Below are 22,249 nucleotides of genomic sequence, written 5' to 3' on the forward strand. Positions count from 1 at the left end.
AGTGCCGTGGCCAGGGCGGCCGTGGGACATCACGGCCCTGCCTCCCGCCAGCGTGCGGGCCCTTTGTGTTGTCACGGCCCCGCCCGCCTCAGGGCTCAGCGGAGCTGGCTCAGCCCTGAAGATGGACGTGGCCGGAAAAAGCCTGGAAGTGGAACCGCAGCTCAGGCTGTTGCAATGGATCCTTTCCTGGAGCGAGTGGTGTCCCATCGGGAACGGTGCCGCTGCCGGCAGTGTCCAAGTGCACGGCTCCCAGGACGCTGCCGCGTTACCGACTGCAAACGCCCACTGCTGTGTGCCTGAGAAGATCCTCCAGAGTCAAAGGGACTTGAAGTTCCTCTGTCTCTGGGGAGCTCCCCTTGAAACACCTGTCCAGGGCTGGAAGCCTTTTTTGTTAGCAGCTCCCTGACTTGTGCAGTGCCTGTGTTCTCAATAAATCGGGATTTGCCAGGGAGCGCTCCTGGTGCTCCCGCTGCTCTGGTTTTGACTGGGATAGATTTCCTTTCTTCCCAAACGCTGCTGGCACCTGTTGGGTTTGGAAGGGGATGCCCTCAATCCAGCTGGGGTGGTTTGGTTTCTGCTGAGCAGGGCTTGCCCTCTTCCAAAGCTTTGGCTGTGTCCCTTGGTACAATGCAATGGCTTTCCGCTGGGAAGGGAGGGATGAGTGTTGAAGGCAGAGGCAAAGAACGCATGAAACACCTGTACCCTTGTCTCTGTCCCTGTTTGTGAGGTGACCTTCCACATCCAGGTAGGGGGCACTGTTATTTTTACAACGTTTTTTTTCCTTTAATGTATTTAAAAACACTGGTTTTCTTGTGCCCCGCATTTCTGGCCCCCCTTCCTCTCCAGCTGAGCTTTCAGCACACCAAATTTGTCCCTTCAGTGGCAAGAAGCGTCTGTGTATTCTTCTCCTGACCTAGATTCCAGTGGGCACACGGCTTCCTTTTGGGTCCTCTTTCCCAGAGAAGATGCCTGTTCAGGCCAGCCAGCCTTCTGCCTCGCCCGTTTGGCTTCCGCCCTTTGGGAATCACCCGCTCCTGTGCCCTTAGGAGGTGATGTCTCCATTAGTGACCAGCACTGGTGGAGGCCAGCGCCTTCCAAAGCATTTTCCCTGGGCACCCTGCTTCCCAGTTCCCTGAGCGGTCTGAAGTCTCCTCTCCTTATGGCCCGAGCTGAGGTTTGGCCGGTCCTTTTCCCCTTGTCAGAGGAAGTCCATTTACGTGGGGTGGCTGTGGCCAATCCGCGCTTGGCTCAGGGCACGTGGGGCTCGGAGAGCGGCCCGGCTCTAGAGGGGCTGAGCTGGAGAGTGCTGAGCTGTGGGGGGCACCCCCCTGAGCTGGGAGGAGGCTCCCTGGGGAGGAAGAAGGGTCTGGCGGGAGCCACGAGGCCCCTGGCCAGGGGACGGCAGCAGGGGACGTGTCCACAGCCGATGCTGTTCGGAAGGAGGCGCGGGAAGGAGGTGGGTGTGGGGCTGAGCTCAGAGAGGGTGATCCCCCAGGCCAGCAGGCAGAAAGGCCCTGGCACACAGCAGGAACCACGTTTCAGGTCACCAGGAACAGCCTCGCCCTCCCTCCCTCCCTCCCCAGTGCTGCCATGGTTCCCTAGAACGGGAGCTCAAGGCCATTTGAGACCATTTCCACTCCCAGCCGAGCCCCAATGTCCCCTCACGATGGAGCGCCAGGCTGAGCGAGGGGCCGCCATTTTAGGGCAAGCCATGAGGGGCAAGTGGTCACTCCTCGAAGGAGACTGAGGGGAGCACTCTGATTCCCCCTTTTCCCAAAAGGTTTCTTTGGCTGAAGTTGCCGACAAGGAGCAGACTTGAGGGCCCGGAATGGGTTGTCGGTTGTTTTATTTTTTTGGTTTCTGGTGGTGTTGTTTCCCGAGTCCTGCGTGGGACGGGGTAACTGGGTGCTGCAGAGGCTCCGGCAAGGCCTCAAAAACGGCTGCCGTGCACCCAGGGGTGGAGCAAGATCTCCTCCAGCGCCGGCCTGTCCGCGGGGTGCTTGGACAAACACCAGCAGATCAGGTGTTGGCACGCTGGACAGGGAGGGAAGGCAGAAAGCGCCGGTCAGTTGCGGAAGGCGCCCGCGGGGCCCGGGCCGTCCTGCCCGTGCTCAGAGCCGCGCCCTGGCCTCCCGACCCGCCCTGCCCTGTGCGGGAGAGCGGCGTGGCGGGACGCGGCCGCCTCCTTCAGCCCCGTGTGCCACCCTGACCCCGTGGGCACGGGCCACCTCCTGCGGCCAGCCCGGGAGGGCAGGTCCCCGCGGAGCCGCCCGGGGCCCGCGCCGGGCTGCTGCGCGTGGCCCTGTGCCCGAGCCTGCCTTCTGGAGGCCGCCTACCCACCTGGAGAGACCTGGCACCCGAAGCAGAGCTGCCCCAAGACGATGTCCCGGTCGTCCCTGAAGGGGAGGCACCCGCACACCATGCCGTACAGCAGCACGCCCAGGGACCAGACGGTGGCCGAGTCGCCGCGGTAGCAGCCGAGGCCGATCCACTCGGGCGGGCTGTAGGCGCGTGTTCCTAGGGGACACGGGCAGTGCTGTCCAGCCGCAGGCCGCCGGCTTCCAGAGCCTGGCGCCGGCCTCCTGCCAGAGGCAGGGGCTGCACCGGCGGCCACAACTTCCCCCCGAGGCCGGCCCACGTCCCCCAGCCAAGCGGCCCCAGCCAGGAAACCGTTGTGCAAGGCAGAGAAGGCCGGCGGAGCAGCCCCAGCCCGTGTGGGGCCTGCCGAGCCCAGGGGCCGGGGCCTGGCTTTTGCGGCCCCCCTCTGTGGGCAGGGCCGGCAGGCGGCTCCTGGGCCAGGGCACGTGCCCCGTGGCACAGGGCGGCCGGCAGGCGGCTGAAGGCCGCACCCCGCGGCCCAGGAGGGAACGGGGCCCTCCCTGCAGCGCCCGGCACCGGGAGCAGGGCCCGGGCTGTGGCTCACCGGCAAAGCGCGTGTAGGCCCGCTCCTGGAGGAAGGTGCCGCAACCGAAGTCAATGAGCTTCAGGTCGCCGCTCTCCGGGTCTACGAGGAGGTTCTCCGGCTTGATGTCCCGGTGCAGGACGCCGCAGGCGGTGCAGTGCCGCACGGCCTCCAGCACCTGGCAGAAAAGCCAGCGCGCCATCTCCTCGCACAGGACCCCCTGCTCCAGCAGGAACTGCAGGAGATCCTGCGACCGCTCCGGACGCTCCATCACCAGCAGGAAGCTGTCAGGCAGCTCGAACCAGTCCAGGAGCTGGATGATGTTGTAGCAGCCGGAGCCCACCCTCTCCATCAGCGCGATCTCCATCGGAACAGGGGTGCCGTCGGGCTGTGAGGAGGAGAAAATGCCTCCGGCAGGCCTGATGCCGCCCTGTGGCTGCCCCCTGCCTGGCATGCCCCCGTGCCCTCTTGGGCAGCCTCCCTGGTGATGGGGATTCCTCCCGCCCGGGGGATGATGCTCGGGCGCCACGCCCCGCTCTGCCCCGCCGGCCCCGCTCACTCACCAGCTCGACCCACTGCAGGACGCTCTCCCTGGCCACGCGTTTGATGGCCACCTGCAAGGCATCCAGACAGGGGGGCTGAGCTCCGGCCCTGCCGCTCCCGGCCCCTGCCCTGCCTCGCACGCCCTGCCCTCCCGTCCCCTGCCCTCTCGGCCACTTACCGGCCTCCCGTCGGAGAGGCGGATGCCCGCAAAAACGGTGCCGAAGCCGCCGCTGCCCAGCTGCGGGCCCAACTGGTACAGCTCCTGCAGCTCCTTCCCTTGCCCTGCGGCCAAGAGCGAGGCATCAGCCTTGCGCCCAGGAACCACCCCCCCGCCCCCCCCGCCCCCGAGTGAAGGAACCCGCCAGCCAAGCGGGCCGGGCCGGCGCGGGCCGCCTCGCTCTGACCTGCTTCCTGCTGCGCGCCGGGCAGCGGCCCCCGCCCTGCAGCCGAGGGGCCGGCGAGCGGCGGTGCTGGGCCGGGGCAGCGCGCACAGGCGGCTGCAGGAGCCGCGCTGCGGCGGGGCAGGGCGGCACCGTTGCCGTCCCCGGCGTCCTGGGCTGCGCTCAGCTCCCGAGGACGGCCGGGGCTACAGCCCGAGGCTTGGCACAGGGGGCTCCCAGGAGCAGCTGCAAAGCAGAGAGGGGGTTTCGAAGCCGTGGCAGCCTGGAAACAGCCGGGGACTAGGCCGCTCTCAGGGGCCCTGGCCTGGCGTGGGGATGCCCCTCAGGAGCCTGAGAGAGCTCCTGAGGAGATCTCACCTGCTATTAGAGAGCCCTTGGAGGTAGTCAAGGGCTCTGCTGGGGCAGCTTCCAGGGCATGGAGGCAGCTCCTCGGTGTCTCGAGGATGGTCTCCACCACCAGGCTGGGGCTGTTGCCAGCTGGCACAGCCGGCACAGCGTCCTGGCAGCTGTGGGATGAGCCCTGCTGGCTCCAGGACGCTTGCTGCTCCAGCAGCTGCTCCTCAGAAGGCTCCCCTGGCTCGGGCTGGGCTCCCGTTTGGCCTCCGCGGCTTCCCCTGGCCACGTCAAGGGGCAGGCTTGTGCCCGGGCTCAGGTTGAAGTCCGTGGGTCCAAGGGAGCCTGGAGACCTGTCCGTAGGCTCTGCACCTTGTGCAGGCTGACAGGTCTCCCTGAGCCTCTGCGAGGGCTGGAGGCTGTCAGAGATGGCAGAGGCTCCTGGCAGGATGGAGGCTCTCTGACAGCCTGAGCTCCCTGCATGGATGGCGGGTGTGCGCTGCTGTGCCATCCTTGCAAGGGTTGAGGCTCTCCCAGCGACGGAGACCGTGGCTGGGAGCAGCCTCTCGGGGGGATGGAGGCTTCTGGAGGAGCCGCAGCAGGGCAGGTGGCCTCGCTTCAGCAGCTCCTCCAGCTCTTTGGACAAGGCCTGCCACATCCCAGAGTAGAGCGGCGCACACGTCCCATGGCCAGCCCGGAGCAGCAGCAGCAGTTCCTGCAGCTCCTGGGCCGCCGCCACGCAGGGCCGGCAGCCGCAGGGGCTGTGCAGGGGGCTCGCGGGACCACGTGGCCGCTTGCCAGGGGCCGCCCGAGGCCTGGGGGACCCGGGAGCCGCAGGGGCTCCCCGGTTCCTCCGTGAGCCCGTGGGCCGGACCCGCGGGCGCTCGGTCGTCTCCCGTGTCCGTGGCTGCCGCCTCCGTGGTTGCCGGTGGCCAAGGGCCCACCCGACAGCCGCAGCGGCCAGCAGCAGGACAAGTGCAGCTAGCAGGACACCGCCGTCACTCATGGCTCCGGCATGCGCTATCGCGGCTGCACTGGCAGCTGCGGGTGCCGGCCCGGCTTTTATAGGCTTGGCGCGGTGATGTCACAGTGCCGTGGCCAGGGCGGCCGTGGGACATCACGGCCCTGCCTCCCGCCAGCGTGCGGGCCCTTTGTGTTGTCACGGCCCCGCCCGCCTCAGGGCTCAGCGGAGCTGGCTCAGCCCTGAAGATGGACGTGGCCGGAAAAAGCCTGGAAGTGGAACCGCAGCTCAGGCTGTTGCAATGGATCCTTTCCTGGAGCGAGTGGTGTCCCATCGGGAACGGTGCCGCTGCCGGCAGTGTCCAAGTGCACGGCTCCCAGGACGCTGCCGCGTTACCGACTGCAAACGCCCACTGCTGTGTGCCTGAGAAGATCCTCCAGAGTCAAAGGGACTTGAAGTTCCTCTGTCTCTGGGGAGCTCCCCTTGAAACACCTGTCCAGGGCTGGAAGCCTTTTTTGTTAGCAGCTCCCTGACTTGTGCAGTGCCTGTGTTCTCAATAAATCGGGATTTGCCAGGGAGCGCTCCTGGTGCTCCCGCTGCTCTGGTTTTGACTGGGATAGATTTCCTTTCTTCCCAAACGCTGCTGGCACCTGTTGGGTTTGGAAGGGGATGCCCTCAATCCAGCTGGGGTGGTTTGGTTTCTGCTGAGCAGGGCTTGCCCTCTTCCAAAGCTTTGGCTGTGTCCCTTGGTACAATGCAATGGCTTTCCGCTGGGAAGGGAGGGATGAGTGTTGAAGGCAGAGGCAAAGAACGCATGAAACACCTGTACCCTTGTCTCTGTCCCTGTTTGTGAGGTGACCTTCCACATCCAGGTAGGGGGCACTGTTATTTTTACAACGTTTTTTTTCCTTTAATGTATTTAAAAACACTGGTTTTCTTGTGCCCCGCATTTCTGGCCCCCCTTCCTCTCCAGCTGAGCTTTCAGCACACCAAATTTGTCCCTTCAGTGGCAAGAAGCGTCTGTGTATTCTTCTCCTGACCTAGATTCCAGTGGGCACACGGCTTCCTTTTGGGTCCTCTTTCCCAGAGAAGATGCCTGTTCAGGCCAGCCAGCCTTCTGCCTCGCCCGTTTGGCTTCCGCCCTTTGGGAATCACCCGCTCCTGTGCCCTTAGGAGGTGATGTCTCCATTAGTGACCAGCACTGGTGGAGGCCAGCGCCTTCCAAAGCATTTTCCCTGGGCACCCTGCTTCCCAGTTCCCTGAGCGGTCTGAAGTCTCCTCTCCTTATGGCCCGAGCTGAGGTTTGGCCGGTCCTTTTCCCCTTGTCAGAGGAAGTCCATTTACGTGGGGTGGCTGTGGCCAATCCGCGCTTGGCTCAGGGCACGTGGGGCTCGGAGAGCGGCCCGGCTCTAGAGGGGCTGAGCTGGAGAGTGCTGAGCTGTGGGGGGCACCCCCCTGAGCTGGGAGGAGGCTCCCTGGGGAGGAAGAAGGGTCTGGCGGGAGCCACGAGGCCCCTGGCCAGGGGACGGCAGCAGGGGACGTGTCCACAGCCGATGCTGTTCGGAAGGAGGCGCGGGAAGGAGGTGGGTGTGGGGCTGAGCTCAGAGAGGGTGATCCCCCAGGCCAGCAGGCAGAAAGGCCCTGGCACACAGCAGGAACCACGTTTCAGGTCACCAGGAACAGCCTCGCCCTCCCTCCCTCCCTCCCCAGTGCTGCCATGGTTCCCTAGAACGGGAGCTCAAGGCCATTTGAGACCATTTCCACTCCCAGCCGAGCCCCAATGTCCCCTCACGATGGAGCGCCAGGCTGAGCGAGGGGCCGCCATTTTAGGGCAAGCCATGAGGGGCAAGTGGTCACTCCTCGAAGGAGACTGAGGGGAGCACTCTGATTCCCCCTTTTCCCAAAAGGTTTCTTTGGCTGAAGTTGCCGACAAGGAGCAGACTTGAGGGCCCGGAATGGGTTGGCGGTTGTTTTATTTTTTTGGTTTCTGGTGGTGTTGTTTCCCGAGTCCTGCGTGGGACGGGGTAACTGGGTGCTGCAGAGGCTCCGGCAAGGCCTCAAAAACGGCTGCCGTGCACCCAGGGGTGGAGCAAGATCTCCTCCAGCGCCGGCCTGTCCGCGGGGTGCTTGGACAAACACCAGCAGATCAGGTGTTGGCACGCTGGACAGGGAGGGAAGGCAGAAAGCGCCGGTCAGTTGCGGAAGGCGCCCGCGGGGCCCGGGCCGTCCTGCCCGTGCTCAGAGCCGCGCCCTGGCCTCCCGACCCGCCCTGCCCTGTGCGGGAGAGCGGCGTGGCGGGACGCGGCCGCCTCCTTCAGCCCCGTGTGCCACCCTGACCCCGTGGGCACGGGCCACCTCCTGCGGCCAGCCCGGGAGGGCAGGTCCCCGCGGAGCCGCCCGGGGCCCGCGCCGGGCTGCTGCGCGTGGCCCTGTGCCCGAGCCTGCCTTCTGGAGGCCGCCTACCCACCTGGAGAGACCTGGCACCCGAAGCAGAGCTGCCCCAAGACGATGTCCCGGTCGTCCCTGAAGGGGAGGCACCCGCACACCATGCCGTACAGCAGCACGCCCAGGGACCAGACGGTGGCCGAGTCGCCGCGGTAGCAGCCGAGGCCGATCCACTCGGGCGGGCTGTAGGCGCGTGTTCCTAGGGGACACGGGCAGTGCTGTCCAGCCGCAGGCCGCCGGCTTCCAGAGCCTGGCGCCGGCCTCCTGCCAGAGGCAGGGGCTGCACCGGCGGCCACAACTTCCCCCCGAGGCCGGCCCACGTCCCCCAGCCAAGCGGCCCCAGCCAGGAAACCGTTGTGCAAGGCAGAGAAGGCCGGCGGAGCAGCCCCAGCCCGTGTGGGGCCTGCCGAGCCCAGGGGCCGGGGCCTGGCTTTTGCGGCCCCCCTCTGTGGGCAGGGCCGGCAGGCGGCTCCTGGGCCAGGGCACGTGCCCCGTGGCACAGGGCGGCCGGCAGGCGGCTGAAGGCCGCACCCCGCGGCCCAGGAGGGAACGGGGCCCTCCCTGCAGCGCCCGGCACCGGGAGCAGGGCCCGGGCTGTGGCTCACCGGCAAAGCGCGTGTAGGCCCGCTCCTGGAGGAAGGTGCCGCAACCGAAGTCAATGAGCTTCAGGTCGCCGCTCTCCGGGTCTACGAGGAGGTTCTCCGGCTTGATGTCCCGGTGCAGGACGCCGCAGGCGGTGCAGTGCCGCACGGCCTCCAGCACCTGGCAGAAAAGCCAGCGCGCCATCTCCTCGCACAGGACCCCCTGCTCCAGCAGGAACTGCAGGAGATCCTGCGACCGCTCCGGACGCTCCATCACCAGCAGGAAGCTGTCAGGCAGCTCGAACCAGTCCAGGAGCTGGATGATGTTGTAGCAGCCGGAGCCCACCCTCTCCATCAGCGCGATCTCCATCGGAACAGGGGTGCCGTCGGGCTGTGAGGAGGAGAAAATGCCTCCGGCAGGCCTGATGCCGCCCTGTGGCTGCCCCCTGCCTGGCATGCCCCCGTGCCCTCTTGGGCAGCCTCCCTGGTGATGGGGATTCCTCCCGCCCGGGGGATGATGCTCGGGCGCCACGCCCCGCTCTGCCCCGCCGGCCCCGCTCACTCACCAGCTCGACCCACTGCAGGACGCTCTCCCTGGCCACGCGTTTGATGGCCACCTGCAAGGCATCCAGACAGGGGGGCTGAGCTCCGGCCCTGCCGCTCCCGGCCCCTGCCCTGCCTCGCACGCCCTGCCCTCCCGTCCCCTGCCCTCTCGGCCACTTACCGGCCTCCCGTCGGAGAGGCGGATGCCCGCAAAAACGGTGCCGAAGCCGCCGCTGCCCAGCTGCGGGCCCAACTGGTACAGCTCCTGCAGCTCCTTCCCTTGCCCTGCGGCCAAGAGCGAGGCATCAGCCTTGCGCCCAGGAACCACCCCCCCGCCCCCCCCGCCCCCGAGTGAAGGAACCCGCCAGCCAAGCGGGCCGGGCCGGCGCGGGCCGCCTCGCTCTGACCTGCTTCCTGCTGCGCGCCGGGCAGCGGCCCCCGCCCTGCAGCCGAGGGGCCGGCGAGCGGCGGTGCTGGGCCGGGGCAGCGCGCACAGGCGGCTGCAGGAGCCGCGCTGCGGCGGGGCAGGGCGGCACCGTTGCCGTCCCCGGCGTCCTGGGCTGCGCTCAGCTCCCGAGGACGGCCGGGGCTACAGCCCGAGGCTTGGCACAGGGGGCTCCCAGGAGCAGCTGCAAAGCAGAGAGGGGGTTTCGAAGCCGTGGCAGCCTGGAAACAGCCGGGGACTAGGCCGCTCTCAGGGGCCCTGGCCTGGCGTGGGGATGCCCCTCAGGAGCCTGAGAGAGCTCCTGAGGAGATCTCACCTGCTATTAGAGAGCCCTTGGAGGTAGTCAAGGGCTCTGCTGGGGCAGCTTCCAGGGCATGGAGGCAGCTCCTCGGTGTCTCGAGGATGGTCTCCACCACCAGGCTGGGGCTGTTGCCAGCTGGCACAGCCGGCACAGCGTCCTGGCAGCTGTGGGATGAGCCCTGCTGGCTCCAGGACGCTTGCTGCTCCAGCAGCTGCTCCTCAGAAGGCTCCCCTGGCTCGGGCTGGGCTCCCGTTTGGCCTCCGCGGCTTCCCCTGGCCACGTCAAGGGGCAGGCTTGTGCCCGGGCTCAGGTTGAAGTCCGTGGGTCCAAGGGAGCCTGGAGACCTGTCCGTAGGCTCTGCACCTTGTGCAGGCTGACAGGTCTCCCTGAGCCTCTGCGAGGGCTGGAGGCTGTCAGAGATGGCAGAGGCTCCTGGCAGGATGGAGGCTCTCTGACAGCCTGAGCTCCCTGCATGGATGGCGGGTGTGCGCTGCTGTGCCATCCTTGCAAGGGTTGAGGCTCTCCCAGCGACGGAGACCGTGGCTGGGAGCAGCCTCTCGGGGGGATGGAGGCTTCTGGAGGAGCCGCAGCAGGGCAGGTGGCCTCGCTTCAGCAGCTCCTCCAGCTCTTTGGACAAGGCCTGCCACATCCCAGAGTAGAGCGGCGCACACGTCCCATGGCCAGCCCGGAGCAGCAGCAGCAGTTCCTGCAGCTCCTGGGCCGCCGCCACGCAGGGCCGGCAGCCGCAGGGGCTGTGCAGGGGGCTCGCGGGACCACGTGGCCGCTTGCCAGGGGCCGCCCGAGGCCTGGGGGACCCGGGAGCCGCAGGGGCTCCCCGGTTCCTCCGTGAGCCCGTGGGCCGGACCCGCGGGCGCTCGGTCGTCTCCCGTGTCCGTGGCTGCCGCCTCCGTGGTTGCCGGTGGCCAAGGGCCCACCCGACAGCCGCAGCGGCCAGCAGCAGGACAAGTGCAGCTAGCAGGACACCGCCGTCACTCATGGCTCCGGCATGCGCTATCGCGGCTGCACTGGCAGCTGCGGGTGCCGGCCCGGCTTTTATAGGCTTGGCGCGGTGATGTCACAGTGCCGTGGCCAGGGCGGCCGTGGGACATCACGGCCCTGCCTCCCGCCAGCGTGCGGGCCCTTTGTGTTGTCACGGCCCCGCCCGCCTCAGGGCTCAGCGGAGCTGGCTCAGCCCTGAAGATGGACGTGGCCGGAAAAAGCCTGGAAGTGGAACCGCAGCTCAGGCTGTTGCAATGGATCCTTTCCTGGAGCGAGTGGTGTCCCATCGGGAACGGTGCCGCTGCCGGCAGTGTCCAAGTGCACGGCTCCCAGGACGCTGCCGCGTTACCGACTGCAAACGCCCACTGCTGTGTGCCTGAGAAGATCCTCCAGAGTCAAAGGGACTTGAAGTTCCTCTGTCTCTGGGGAGCTCCCCTTGAAACACCTGTCCAGGGCTGGAAGCCTTTTTTGTTAGCAGCTCCCTGACTTGTGCAGTGCCTGTGTTCTCAATAAATCGGGATTTGCCAGGGAGCGCTCCTGGTGCTCCCGCTGCTCTGGTTTTGACTGGGATAGATTTCCTTTCTTCCCAAACGCTGCTGGCACCTGTTGGGTTTGGAAGGGGATGCCCTCAATCCAGCTGGGGTGGTTTGGTTTCTGCTGAGCAGGGCTTGCCCTCTTCCAAAGCTTTGGCTGTGTCCCTTGGTACAATGCAATGGCTTTCCGCTGGGAAGGGAGGGATGAGTGTTGAAGGCAGAGGCAAAGAACGCATGAAACACCTGTACCCTTGTCTCTGTCCCTGTTTGTGAGGTGACCTTCCACATCCAGGTAGGGGGCACTGTTATTTTTACAACGTTTTTTTTCCTTTAATGTATTTAAAAACACTGGTTTTCTTGTGCCCCGCATTTCTGGCCCCCCTTCCTCTCCAGCTGAGCTTTCAGCACACCAAATTTGTCCCTTCAGTGGCAAGAAGCGTCTGTGTATTCTTCTCCTGACCTAGATTCCAGTGGGCACACGGCTTCCTTTTGGGTCCTCTTTCCCAGAGAAGATGCCTGTTCAGGCCAGCCAGCCTTCTGCCTCGCCCGTTTGGCTTCCGCCCTTTGGGAATCACCCGCTCCTGTGCCCTTAGGAGGTGATGTCTCCATTAGTGACCAGCACTGGTGGAGGCCAGCGCCTTCCAAAGCATTTTCCCTGGGCACCCTGCTTCCCAGTTCCCTGAGCGGTCTGAAGTCTCCTCTCCTTATGGCCCGAGCTGAGGTTTGGCCGGTCCTTTTCCCCTTGTCAGAGGAAGTCCATTTACGTGGGGTGGCTGTGGCCAATCCGCGCTTGGCTCAGGGCACGTGGGGCTCGGAGAGCGGCCCGGCTCTAGAGGGGCTGAGCTGGAGAGTGCTGAGCTGTGGGGGGCACCCCCCTGAGCTGGGAGGAGGCTCCCTGGGGAGGAAGAAGGGTCTGGCGGGAGCCACGAGGCCCCTGGCCAGGGGACGGCAGCAGGGGACGTGTCCACAGCCGATGCTGTTCGGAAGGAGGCGCGGGAAGGAGGTGGGTGTGGGGCTGAGCTCAGAGAGGGTGATCCCCCAGGCCAGCAGGCAGAAAGGCCCTGGCACACAGCAGGAACCACGTTTCAGGTCACCAGGAACAGCCTCGCCCTCCCTCCCTCCCTCCCCAGTGCTGCCATGGTTCCCTAGAACGGGAGCTCAAGGCCATTTGAGACCATTTCCACTCCCAGCCGAGCCCCAATGTCCCCTCACGATGGAGCGCCAGGCTGAGCGAGGGGCCGCCATTTTAGGGCAAGCCATGAGGGGCAAGTGGTCACTCCTCGAAGGAGACTGAGGGGAGCACTCTGATTCCCCCTTTTCCCAAAAGGTTTCTTTGGCTGAAGTTGCCGACAAGGAGCAGACTTGAGGGCCCGGAATGGGTTGTCGGTTGTTTTATTTTTTTGGTTTCTGGTGGTGTTGTTTCCCGAGTCCTGCGTGGGACGGGGTAACTGGGTGCTGCAGAGGCTCCGGCAAGGCCTCAAAAACGGCTGCCGTGCACCCAGGGGTGGAGCAAGATCTCCTCCAGCGCCGGCCTGTCCGCGGGGTGCTTGGACAAACACCAGCAGATCAGGTGTTGGCACGCTGGACAGGGAGGGAAGGCAGAAAGCGCCGGTCAGTTGCGGAAGGCGCCCGCGGGGCCCGGGCCGTCCTGCCCGTGCTCAGAGCCGCGCCCTGGCCTCCCGACCCGCCCTGCCCTGTGCGGGAGAGCGGCGTGGCGGGACGCGGCCGCCTCCTTCAGCCCCGTGTGCCACCCTGACCCCGTGGGCACGGGCCACCTCCTGCGGCCAGCCCGGGAGGGCAGGTCCCCGCGGAGCCGCCCGGGGCCCGCGCCGGGCTGCTGCGCGTGGCCCTGTGCCCGAGCCTGCCTTCTGGAGGCCGCCTACCCACCTGGAGAGACCTGGCACCCGAAGCAGAGCTGCCCCAAGACGATGTCCCGGTCGTCCCTGAAGGGGAGGCACCCGCACACCATGCCGTACAGCAGCACGCCCAGGGACCAGACGGTGGCCGAGTCGCCGCGGTAGCAGCCGAGGCCGATCCACTCGGGCGGGCTGTAGGCGCGTGTTCCTAGGGGACACGGGCAGTGCTGTCCAGCCGCAGGCCGCCGGCTTCCAGAGCCTGGCGCCGGCCTCCTGCCAGAGGCAGGGGCTGCACCGGCGGCCACAACTTCCCCCCGAGGCCGGCCCACGTCCCCCAGCCAAGCGGCCCCAGCCAGGAAACCGTTGTGCAAGGCAGAGAAGGCCGGCGGAGCAGCCCCAGCCCGTGTGGGGCCTGCCGAGCCCAGGGGCCGGGGCCTGGCTTTTGCGGCCCCCCTCTGTGGGCAGGGCCGGCAGGCGGCTCCTGGGCCAGGGCACGTGCCCCGTGGCACAGGGCGGCCGGCAGGCGGCTGAAGGCCGCACCCCGCGGCCCAGGAGGGAACGGGGCCCTCCCTGCAGCGCCCGGCACCGGGAGCAGGGCCCGGGCTGTGGCTCACCGGCAAAGCGCGTGTAGGCCCGCTCCTGGAGGAAGGTGCCGCAACCGAAGTCGATGAGCTTCAGGTCGCCGCTCTCCGGGTCTACGAGGAGGTTCTCCGGCTTGATGTCCCGGTGCAGGACGCCGCAGGCGGTGCAGTGCCGCACGGCCTCCAGCACCTGGCAGAAAAGCCAGCGCGCCATCTCCTCGCACAGGACCCCCTGCTCCAGCAGGAACTGCAGGAGATCCTGCGACCGCTCCGGACGCTCCATCACCAGCAGGAAGCTGTCAGGCAGCTCGAACCAGTCCAGGAGCTGGATGATGTTGTAGCAGCCGGAGCCCACCCTCTCCATCAGCGCGATCTCCATCGGAACAGGGGTGCCGTCGGGCTGTGAGGAGGAGAAAATGCCTCCGGCAGGCCTGATGCCGCCCTGTGGCTGCCCCCTGCCTGGCATGCCCCCGTGCCCTCTTGGGCAGCCTCCCTGGTGATGGGGATTCCTCCCGCCCGGGGGATGATGCTCGGGCGCCACGCCCCGCTCTGCCCCGCCGGCCCCGCTCACTCACCAGCTCGACCCACTGCAGGACGCTCTCCCTGGCCACGCGTTTGATGGCCACCTGCAAGGCATCCAGACAGGGGGGCTGAGCTCCGGCCCTGCCGCTCCCGGCCCCTGCCCTGCCTCGCACGCCCTGCCCTCCCGTCCCCTGCCCTCTCGGCCACTTACCGGCCTCCCGTCGGAGAGGCGGATGCCCGCAAAAACGGTGCCGAAGCCGCCGCTGCCCAGCTGCGGGCCCAACTGGTACAGCTCCTGCAGCTCCTTCCCTTGCCCTGCGGCCAAGAGCGAGGCATCAGCCTTGCGCCCAGGAACCACCCCCCCGCCCCCCCCGCCCCCGAGTGAAGGAACCCGCCAGCCAAGCGGGCCGGGCCGGCGCGGGCCGCCTCGCTCTGACCTGCTTCCTGCTGCGCGCCGGGCAGCGGCCCCCGCCCTGCAGCCGAGGGGCCGGCGAGCGGCGGTGCTGGGCCGGGGCAGCGCGCACAGGCGGCTGCAGGAGCCGCGCTGCGGCGGGGCAGGGCGGCACCGTTGCCGTCCCCGGCGTCCTGGGCTGCGCTCAGCTCCCGAGGACAGCCGGGGCTACAGCCCGAGGCTTGGCACAGGGGGCTCCCAGGAGCAGCTGCAAAGCAGAGAGGGGGTTTCGAAGCCGTGGCAGCCTGGAAACAGCCGGGGACTAGGCCGCTCTCAGGGGCCCTGGCCTGGCGTGGGGATGCCCCTCAGGAGCCTGAGAGAGCTCCTGAGGAGATCTCACCTGCTATTAGAGAGCCCTTGGAGGTAGTCAAGGGCTCTGCTGGGGCAGCTTCCAGGGCATGGAGGCAGCTCCTCGGTGTCTCGAGGATGGTCTCCACCACCAGGCTGGGGCTGTTGCCAGCTGGCACAGCCGGCACAGCGTCCTGGCAGCTGTGGGATGAGCCCTGCTGGCTCCAGGACGCTTGCTGCTCCAGCAGCTGCTCCTCAGAAGGCTCCCCTGGCTCGGGCTGGGCTCCCGTTTGGCCTCCGCGGCTTCCCCTGGCCACGTCAAGGGGCAGGCTTGTGCCCGGGCTCAGGTTGAAGTCCGTGGGTCCAAGGGAGCCTGGAGACCTGTCCGTAGGCTCTGCACCTTGTGCAGGCTGACAGGTCTCCCTGAGCCTCTGCGAGGGCTGGAGGCTGTCAGAGATGGCAGAGGCTCCTGGCAGGATGGAGGCTCTCTGACAGCCTGAGCTCCCTGCATGGATGGCGGGTGTGCGCTGCTGTGCCATCCTTGCAAGGGTTGAGGCTCTCCCAGTGACGGAGACCGTGGCTGGGAGCAGCCTCTCGGGGGGATGGAGGCTTCTGGAGGAGCCGCAGCAGGGCAGGTGGCCTCGCTTCAGCAGCTCCTCCAGCTCTTTGGACAAGGCCTGCCACATCCCAGAGTAGAGCGGCGCACACGTCCCATGGCCAGCCCGGAGCAGCAGCAGCAGTTCCTGCAGCTCCTGGGCCGCCGCCACGCAGGGCCGGCAGCCGCAGGGGCTGTGCAGGGGGCTCGCGGGACCACGTGGCCGCTTGCCAGGGGCCGCCCGAGGCCTGGGGGACCCGGGAGCCGCAGGGGCTCCCCGGTTCCTCCGTGAGCCCGTGGGCCGGACCCGCGGGCGCTCGGTCGTCTCCCGTGTCCGTGGCTGCCGCCTCCGTGGTTGCCGGTGGCCAAGGGCCCACCCGACAGCCGCAGCGGCCAGCAGCAGGACAAGTGCAGCTAGCAGGACACCGCCGTCACTCATGGCTCCGGCATGCGCTATCGCGGCTGCACTGGCAGCTGCGGGTGCCGGCCCGGCTTTTATAGGCTTGGCGCGGTGATGTCACAGTGCCGTGGCCAGGGCGGCCGTGGGACATCACGGCCCTGCCTCCCGCCAGCGCGCGGGCCCTTTGTGTTGTCACGGCCCCGCCCGCCTCAGGGCTCAGCGGAGCTGGCTCAGCCCTGAAGATGGACGTGGCCGGAAAAAGCCTGGAAGTGGAACCGCAGCTCAGGCTGTTGCAATGGATCCTTTCCTGGAGCGAGTGGTGTCCCATCGGGAACGGTGCCGCTGCCGGCAGTGTCCAAGTGCACGGCTCCCAGGACGCTGCCGCGTTACCGACTGCAAACGCCCACTGCTGTGTGCCTGAGAAGATCCTCCAGAGTCAAAGGGACTTGAAGTTCCTCTGTCTCTGGGGAGCTCCCCTTGAAACACCTGTCCAGGGCTGGAAGCCTTTTTTGTTAGCAGCTCCCTGACTTGTGCAGTGCCTGTGTTCTCAATAAATCGGGATTTGCCAGGGAGCGCTCCTGGTGCTCCCGCTGCTCTGGTTTTGACTGGGATAGATTTCCTTTCTTCCCAAACGCTGCTGGCACCTGTTGGGTTTGGAAGGGGATGCCCTCAATCCAGCTGGGGTGGTTTGGTTTCTGCTGAGCAGGGCTTGCCCTCTTCCAAAGCTTTGGCTGTGTCCCTTGGTACAATGCAATGGCTTTCCGCTGGGAAGGGAGGGATGAGTGTTGAAGGCAGAGGCAAAGAACGCATGAAACACCTGTACCCTTGTCTCTGTCCCTGTTTGTGAGGTGACCTTCCACATCCAGGTAGGGGGCACTGTTATTTTTACAACGTTTTTTTTCCTTTAATGTATTTAAAAACACTGGTTTTCTTGTGCCCCGCATTTCTGGCCCCCCTTCCTCTCCAGCTGAGCTTTCAGCACACCAAATTTGTCCCTTCAGTGGCAAGAAGCGTCTGTGTATTCTTCTCCTGACCTAGATTCCAGTGGGCACACGGCTTCCTTTTGGGTCCTCTTTCCCAGAGAAGATGCCTGTTCAGGCCAGCCAGCCTTCTGCCTCGCCCGTTTGGCTTCCGCCCTTTGGGAATCACCCGCTCCTGTGCCCTTAGGAGGTGATGTCTCCATTAGTGACCAGCACTGGTGGAGGCCAGCGCCTTCCAAAGCATTTTCCCTGGGCACCCTGCTTCCCAGTTCCCTGAGCGGTCTGAAGTCTCCTCTCCTTATGGCCCGAGCTGAGGTTTGGCCGGTCCTTTTCCCCTTGTCAGAGGAAGTCCATTTACGTGGGGTGGCTGTGGCCAATCCGCGCTTGGCTCAGGGCACGTGGGGCTCGGAGAGCGGCCCGGCTCTAGAGGGGCTGAGCTGGAGAGTGCTGAGCTGTGGGGGGCACCCCCCTGAGCTGGGAGGAGGCTCCCTGGGGAGGAAGAAGGGTCTGGCGGGAGCCACGAGGCCCCTGGCCAGGGGACGGCAGCAGGGGACGCGTCCACAGCCGATGCTGTTCGGAAGGAGGCGCGGGAAGGAGGTGGGTGTGGGGCTGAGCTCAGAGAGGGTGATCCCCCAGGCCAGCAGGCAGAAAGGCCCTGGCACACAGCAGGAACCACGTTTCAGGTCACCAGGAACAGCCTCGCCCTCCCTCCCTCCCTCCCCAGTGCTGCCATGGTTCCCTAGAACAGGAGCTCAAGGCCATTTGAGACCATTTCCACTCCCAGCCGAGCCCCAATGTCCCCTCACGATGGAGCGCCAGGCTGAGCGAGGGGCCGCCATTTTAGGGCAAGCCATGAGGGGCAAGTGGTCACTCCTCGAAGGAGACTGAGGGGAGCACTCTGATTCCCCCTTTTCCCAAAAGGTTTCTTTGGCTGAAGTTGCCGACAAGGAGCAGACTTGAGGGCCCGGAATGGGTTGGCGGTTGTTTTATTTTTTTGGTTTCTGGTGGTGTTGTTTCCCGAGTCCTGCGTGGGACGGGGTAACTGGGTGCTGCAGAGGCTCCGGCAAGGCCTCAAAAACGGCTGCCGTGCACCCAGGGGTGGAGCAAGATCTCCTCCAGCGCCGGCCTGTCCGCGGGGTGCTTGGACAAACACCAGCAGATCAGGTGTTGGCACGCTGGACAGGGAGGGAAGGCAGAAAGCGCCGGTCAGTTGCGGAAGGCGCCCGCGGGGCCCGGGCCGTCCTGCCCGTGCTCAGAGCCGCGCCCTGGCCTCCCGACCCGCCCTGCCCTGTGCGGGAGAGCGGCGTGGCGGGACGCGGCCGCCTCCTTCAGCCCCGTGTGCCACCCTGACCCCGTGGGCACGGGCCACCTCCTGCGGCCAGCCCGGGAGGGCAGGTCCCCGCGGAGCCGCCCGGGGCCCGCGCCGGGCTGCTGCGCGTGGCCCTGTGCCCGAGCCTGCCTTCTGGAGGCCGCCTACCCACCTGGAGAGACCTGGCACCCGAAGCAGAGCTGCCCCAAGACGATGTCCCGGTCGTCCCTGAAGGGGAGGCACCCGCACACCATGCCGTACAGCAGCACGCCCAGGGACCAGACGGTGGCCGAGTCGCCGCGGTAGCAGCCGAGGCCGATCCACTCGGGCGGGCTGTAGGCGCGTGTTCCTAGGGGACACGGGCAGTGCTGTCCAGCCGCAGGCCGCCGGCTTCCAGAGCCTGGCGCCGGCCTCCTGCCAGAGGCAGGGGCTGCACCGGCGGCCACAACTTCCCCCCGAGGCCGGCCCACGTCCCCCAGCCAAGCGGCCCCAGCCAGGAAACCGTTGTGCAAGGCAGAGAAGGCCGGCGGAGCAGCCCCAGCCCGTGTGGGGCCTGCCGAGCCCAGGGGCCGGGGCCTGGCTTTTGCGGCCCCCCTCTGTGGGCAGGGCCGGCAGGCGGCTCCTGGGCCAGGGCACGTGCCCCGTGGCACAGGGCGGCCGGCAGGCGGCTGAAGGCCGCACCCCGCGGCCCAGGAGGGAACGGGGCCCTCCCTGCAGCGCCCGGCACCGGGAGCAGGGCCCGGGCTGTGGCTCACCGGCAAAGCGCGTGTAGGCCCGCTCCTGGAGGAAGGTGCCGCAACCGAAGTCGATGAGCTTCAGGTCGCCGCTCTCCGGGTCTACGAGGAGGTTCTCCGGCTTGATGTCCCGGTGCAGAACGCCGCAGGCGGTGCAGTGCCGCACGGCCTCCAGCACCTGGCAGAAAAGCCAGCGCGCCATCTCCTCGCACAGGACCCCCTGCTCCAGCAGGAACTGCAGGAGATCCTGCGACCGCTCCGGACGCTCCATCACCAGCAGGAAGCTGTCAGGCAGCTCGAACCAGTCCAGGAGCTGGATGATGTTGTAGCAGCCGGAGCTCACCCTCTCCATCAGCGCGATCTCCATCGGAACAGGGGTGCCGTCGGGCTGTGAGGAGGAGAAAATGCCTCCGGCAGGCCTGATGCCGCCCTGTGGCTGCCCCCTGCCTGGCATGCCCCCGTGCCCTCTTGGGCAGCCTCCCTGGTGATGGGGATTCCTCCCGCCCGGGGGATGATGCTCGGGCGCCACGCCCCGCTCTGCCCCGCCGGCCCCGCTCACTCACCAGCTCGACCCACTGCAGGACGCTCTCCCTGGCCACGCGTTTGATGGCCACCTGCAAGGCATCCAGACAGGGGGGCTGAGCTCCGGCCCTGCCGCTCCCGGCCCCTGCCCTGCCTCGCACGCCCTGCCCTCCCGTCCCCTGCCCTCTCGGCCACTTACCGGCCTCCCGTCGGAGAAGCGGATGCCCGCAAAAACGGTGCCGAAGCCGCCGCTGCCCAGCTGCGGGCCCAACTGGTACAGCTCCTGCAGCTCCTTCCCTTGCCCTGCGGCCAAGAGCGAGGCATCAGCCTTGCGCCCAGGAACCACCCCCCCGCCCCCCCCGCCCCCGAGTGAAGGAACCCGCCAGCCAAGCGGGCCGGGCCGGCGCGGGCCGCCTCGCTCTGACCTGCTTCCTGCTGCGCGCCGGGCAGCGGCCCCCGCCCTGCAGCCGAGGGGCCGGCGAGCGGCGGTGCTGGGCCGGGGCAGCGCGCACAGGCAGCTGCAGGAGCCGCGCTGCGGCGGGGCAGGGCGGCACCGTTGCCGTCCCCGGCGTCCTGGGCTGCGCTCAGCTCCCGAGGACGGCCGGGGCTACAGCCCGAGGCTTGGCACAGGGGGCTCCCAGGAGCAGCTGCAAAGCAGAGAGGGGGTTTCGAAGCCGTGGCAGCCTGGAAACAGCCGGGGACTAGGCCGCTCTCAGGGGCCCTGGCCTGGCGTGGGGATGCCCCTCAGGAGCCTGAGAGAGCTCCTGAGGAGATCTCACCTGCTATTAGAGAGCCCTTGGAGGTAGTCAAGGGCTCTGCTGGGGCAGCTTCCAGGGGATGGAGGCAGCTCCTCGGTGTCTCGAGGATGGTCTCCACCACCAGGCTGGGGCTGTTGCCAGCTGGCACAGCCGGCACAGCGTCCTGGCAGCTGTGGGATGAGCCCTGCTGGCTCCAGGACGCTTGCTGCTCCAGCAGCTGCTCCTCAGAAGGCTCCCCTGGCTCGGGCTGGGCTCCCGTTTGGCCTCCGCGGCTTCCCCTGGCCACGTCAAGGGGCAGGCTTGTGCCCGGGCTCAGGTTGAAGTCCGTGGGTCCAAGGGAGCCTGGAGACCTGTCCGTAGGCTCTGCACCTTGTGCAGGCTGACAGGTCTCCCTGAGCCTCTGCGAGGGCTGGAGGCTGTCAGAGATGGCAGAGGCTCCTGGCAGGATGGAGGCTCTCTGACAGCCTGAGCTCCCTGCATGGATGGCGGGTGTGCGCTGCTGTGCCATCCTTGCAAGGGTTGAGGCTCTCCCAGCGACGGAGACCGTGGCTGGGAGCAGCCTCTCGGGGGGATGGAGGCTTCTGGAGGAGCCGCAGCAGGGCAGGTGGCCTCGCTTCAGCAGCTCCTCCAGCTCTTTGGACAAGGCCTGCCACATCCCAGAGTAGAGCGGCGCACACGTCCCATGGCCAGCCCGGAGCAGCAGCAGCAGTTCCTGCAGCTCCTGGGCCGCCGCCACGCAGGGCCGGCAGCCGCAGGGGCTGTGCAGGGGGCTCGCGGGACCACGTGGCCGCTTGCCAGGGGCCGCCCGAGGCCTGGGGGACCCGGGAGCCGCAGGGGCTCCCCGGTTCCTCCGTGAGCCCGTGGGCCGGACCCGCGGGCGCTCGGTCGTCTCCCGTGTCCGTGGCTGCCGCCTCCGTGGTTGCCGGTGGCCAAGGGCCCACCCGACAGCCGCAGCGGCCAGCAGCAGGACAAGTGCAGCTAGCAGGACACCGCCGTCACTCATGGCTCCGGCATGCGCTATCGCGGCTGCACTGGCAGCTGCGGGTGCCGGCCCGGCTTTTATAGGCTTGGCGCGGTGATGTCACAGTGCCGTGGCCAGGGCGGCCGTGGGACATCACGGCCCTGCCTCCCGCCAGCGCGCGGGCCCTTTGTGTTGTCACGGCCCCGCCCGCCTCAGGGCTCAGCGGAGCTGGCTCAGCCCTGAAGATGGACGTGGCCAGAAAAAGCCTGGAAGTGGAACCGCAGCTCAGGCTGTTGCAATGGATCCTTTCCTGGAGCGAGTGGTGTCCCATCGGGAACGGTGCCGCTGCCGGCAGTGTCCAAGTGCACGGCTCCCAGGACGCTGCCGCGTTACCGACTGCAAACGCCCACTGCTGTGTGCCTGAGAAGATCCTCCAGAGTCAAAGGGACTTGAAGTTCCTCTGTCTCTGGGGAGCTCCCCTTGAAACACCTGTCCAGGGCTGGAAGCCTTTTTTGTTAGCAGCTCCCTGACTTGTGCAGTGCCTTGTGTTCTCAATAAATCGGGATTTGCCAGGGAGCGCTCCTGGTGCTCCCGCTGCTCTGGTTTTGACTGGGATAGATTTCCTTTCTTCCCAAACGCTGCTGGCACCTGTTGGGTTTGGAAGGGGATGCCCTCAATCCAGCTGGGGTGGTTTGGTTTCTGCTGAGCAGGGCTTGCCCTCTTCCAAAGCTTTGGCTGTGTCCCTTGGTACAATGCAATGGCTTTCCGCTGGGAAGGGAGGGATGAGTGTTGAAGGCAGAGGCAAAGAACGCATGAAACACCTGTACCCTTGTCTCTGTCCCTGTTTGTGAGGTGACCTTCCACATCCAGGTAGGGGGCACTGTTATTTTTACAACGTTTTTTTTCCTTTAATGTATTTAAAAACACTGGTTTTCTTGTGCCCCGCATTTCTGGCCCCCCTTCCTCTCCAGCTGAGCTTTCAGCACACCAAATTTGTCCCTTCAGTGGCAAGAAGCGTCTGTGTATTCTTCTCCTGACCTAGATTCCAGTGGGCACACGGCTTCCTTTTGGGTCCTCTTTCCCAGAGAAGATGCCTGTTCAGGCCAGCCAGCCTTCTGCCTCGCCCGTTTGGCTTCCGCCCTTTGGGAATCACCCGCTCCTGTGCCCTTAGGAGGTGATGTCTCCATTAGTGACCAGCACTGGTGGAGGCCAGCGCCTTCCAAAGCATTTTCCCTGGGCACCCTGCTTCCCAGTTCCCTGAGCGGTCTGAAGTCTCCTCTCCTTATGGCCCGAGCTGAGGTTTGG

The 22,249-nt window shown here is 66.6% G+C and overlaps 3 protein-coding genes across 3 annotated transcripts; all 3 read right to left on the bottom strand.

Moving 5' to 3' along the window:
* Nucleotides 1-1,655: 1,655 nt before the first annotated feature.
* LOC310923634 (serine/threonine-protein kinase pim-1-like) lies at nucleotides 1,656-3,269 on the bottom strand (the record flags this gene model as incomplete). Its single annotated transcript, XM_083885558.1, has 3 exons — nucleotides 1,656-2,034; nucleotides 2,341-2,517; nucleotides 2,924-3,269. The coding sequence occupies 3 exons, from the start codon at nucleotides 3,267-3,269 to the stop codon at nucleotides 1,931-1,933; spliced, it is 627 nt and encodes a 208-aa protein (XP_083741684.1). The 3' UTR covers nucleotides 1,656-1,930.
* A 3,627-nt stretch (nucleotides 3,270-6,896) lies between these two features.
* On the bottom strand, nucleotides 6,897-8,536 carry LOC310923636 (serine/threonine-protein kinase pim-1-like; the record flags this gene model as incomplete). Its single annotated transcript, XM_083885560.1, has 3 exons — nucleotides 6,897-7,301; nucleotides 7,608-7,784; nucleotides 8,191-8,536. The coding sequence occupies 3 exons, from the start codon at nucleotides 8,534-8,536 to the stop codon at nucleotides 7,198-7,200; spliced, it is 627 nt and encodes a 208-aa protein (XP_083741686.1). The 3' UTR covers nucleotides 6,897-7,197.
* Nucleotides 8,537-12,189: 3,653 nt separating this feature from the next.
* Nucleotides 12,190-13,803, bottom strand: LOC310923638 (serine/threonine-protein kinase pim-1-like; the record flags this gene model as incomplete). The annotated part of the gene is made up of 3 exons (XM_083885562.1): nucleotides 12,190-12,568; nucleotides 12,875-13,051; nucleotides 13,458-13,803. The coding sequence occupies 3 exons, from the start codon at nucleotides 13,801-13,803 to the stop codon at nucleotides 12,465-12,467; spliced, it is 627 nt and encodes a 208-aa protein (XP_083741688.1). The 3' UTR covers nucleotides 12,190-12,464.
* Nucleotides 13,804-22,249: the final 8,446 nt, after the last annotated feature.

Source organism: Zosterops lateralis, assembly GCF_965231275.1.
Source record: "Zosterops lateralis genome assembly, contig: HAP1_HAP1_SCAFFOLD_302, whole genome shotgun sequence".
Lineage (NCBI taxonomy): Eukaryota > Metazoa > Chordata > Aves > Passeriformes > Zosteropidae > Zosterops > Zosterops lateralis.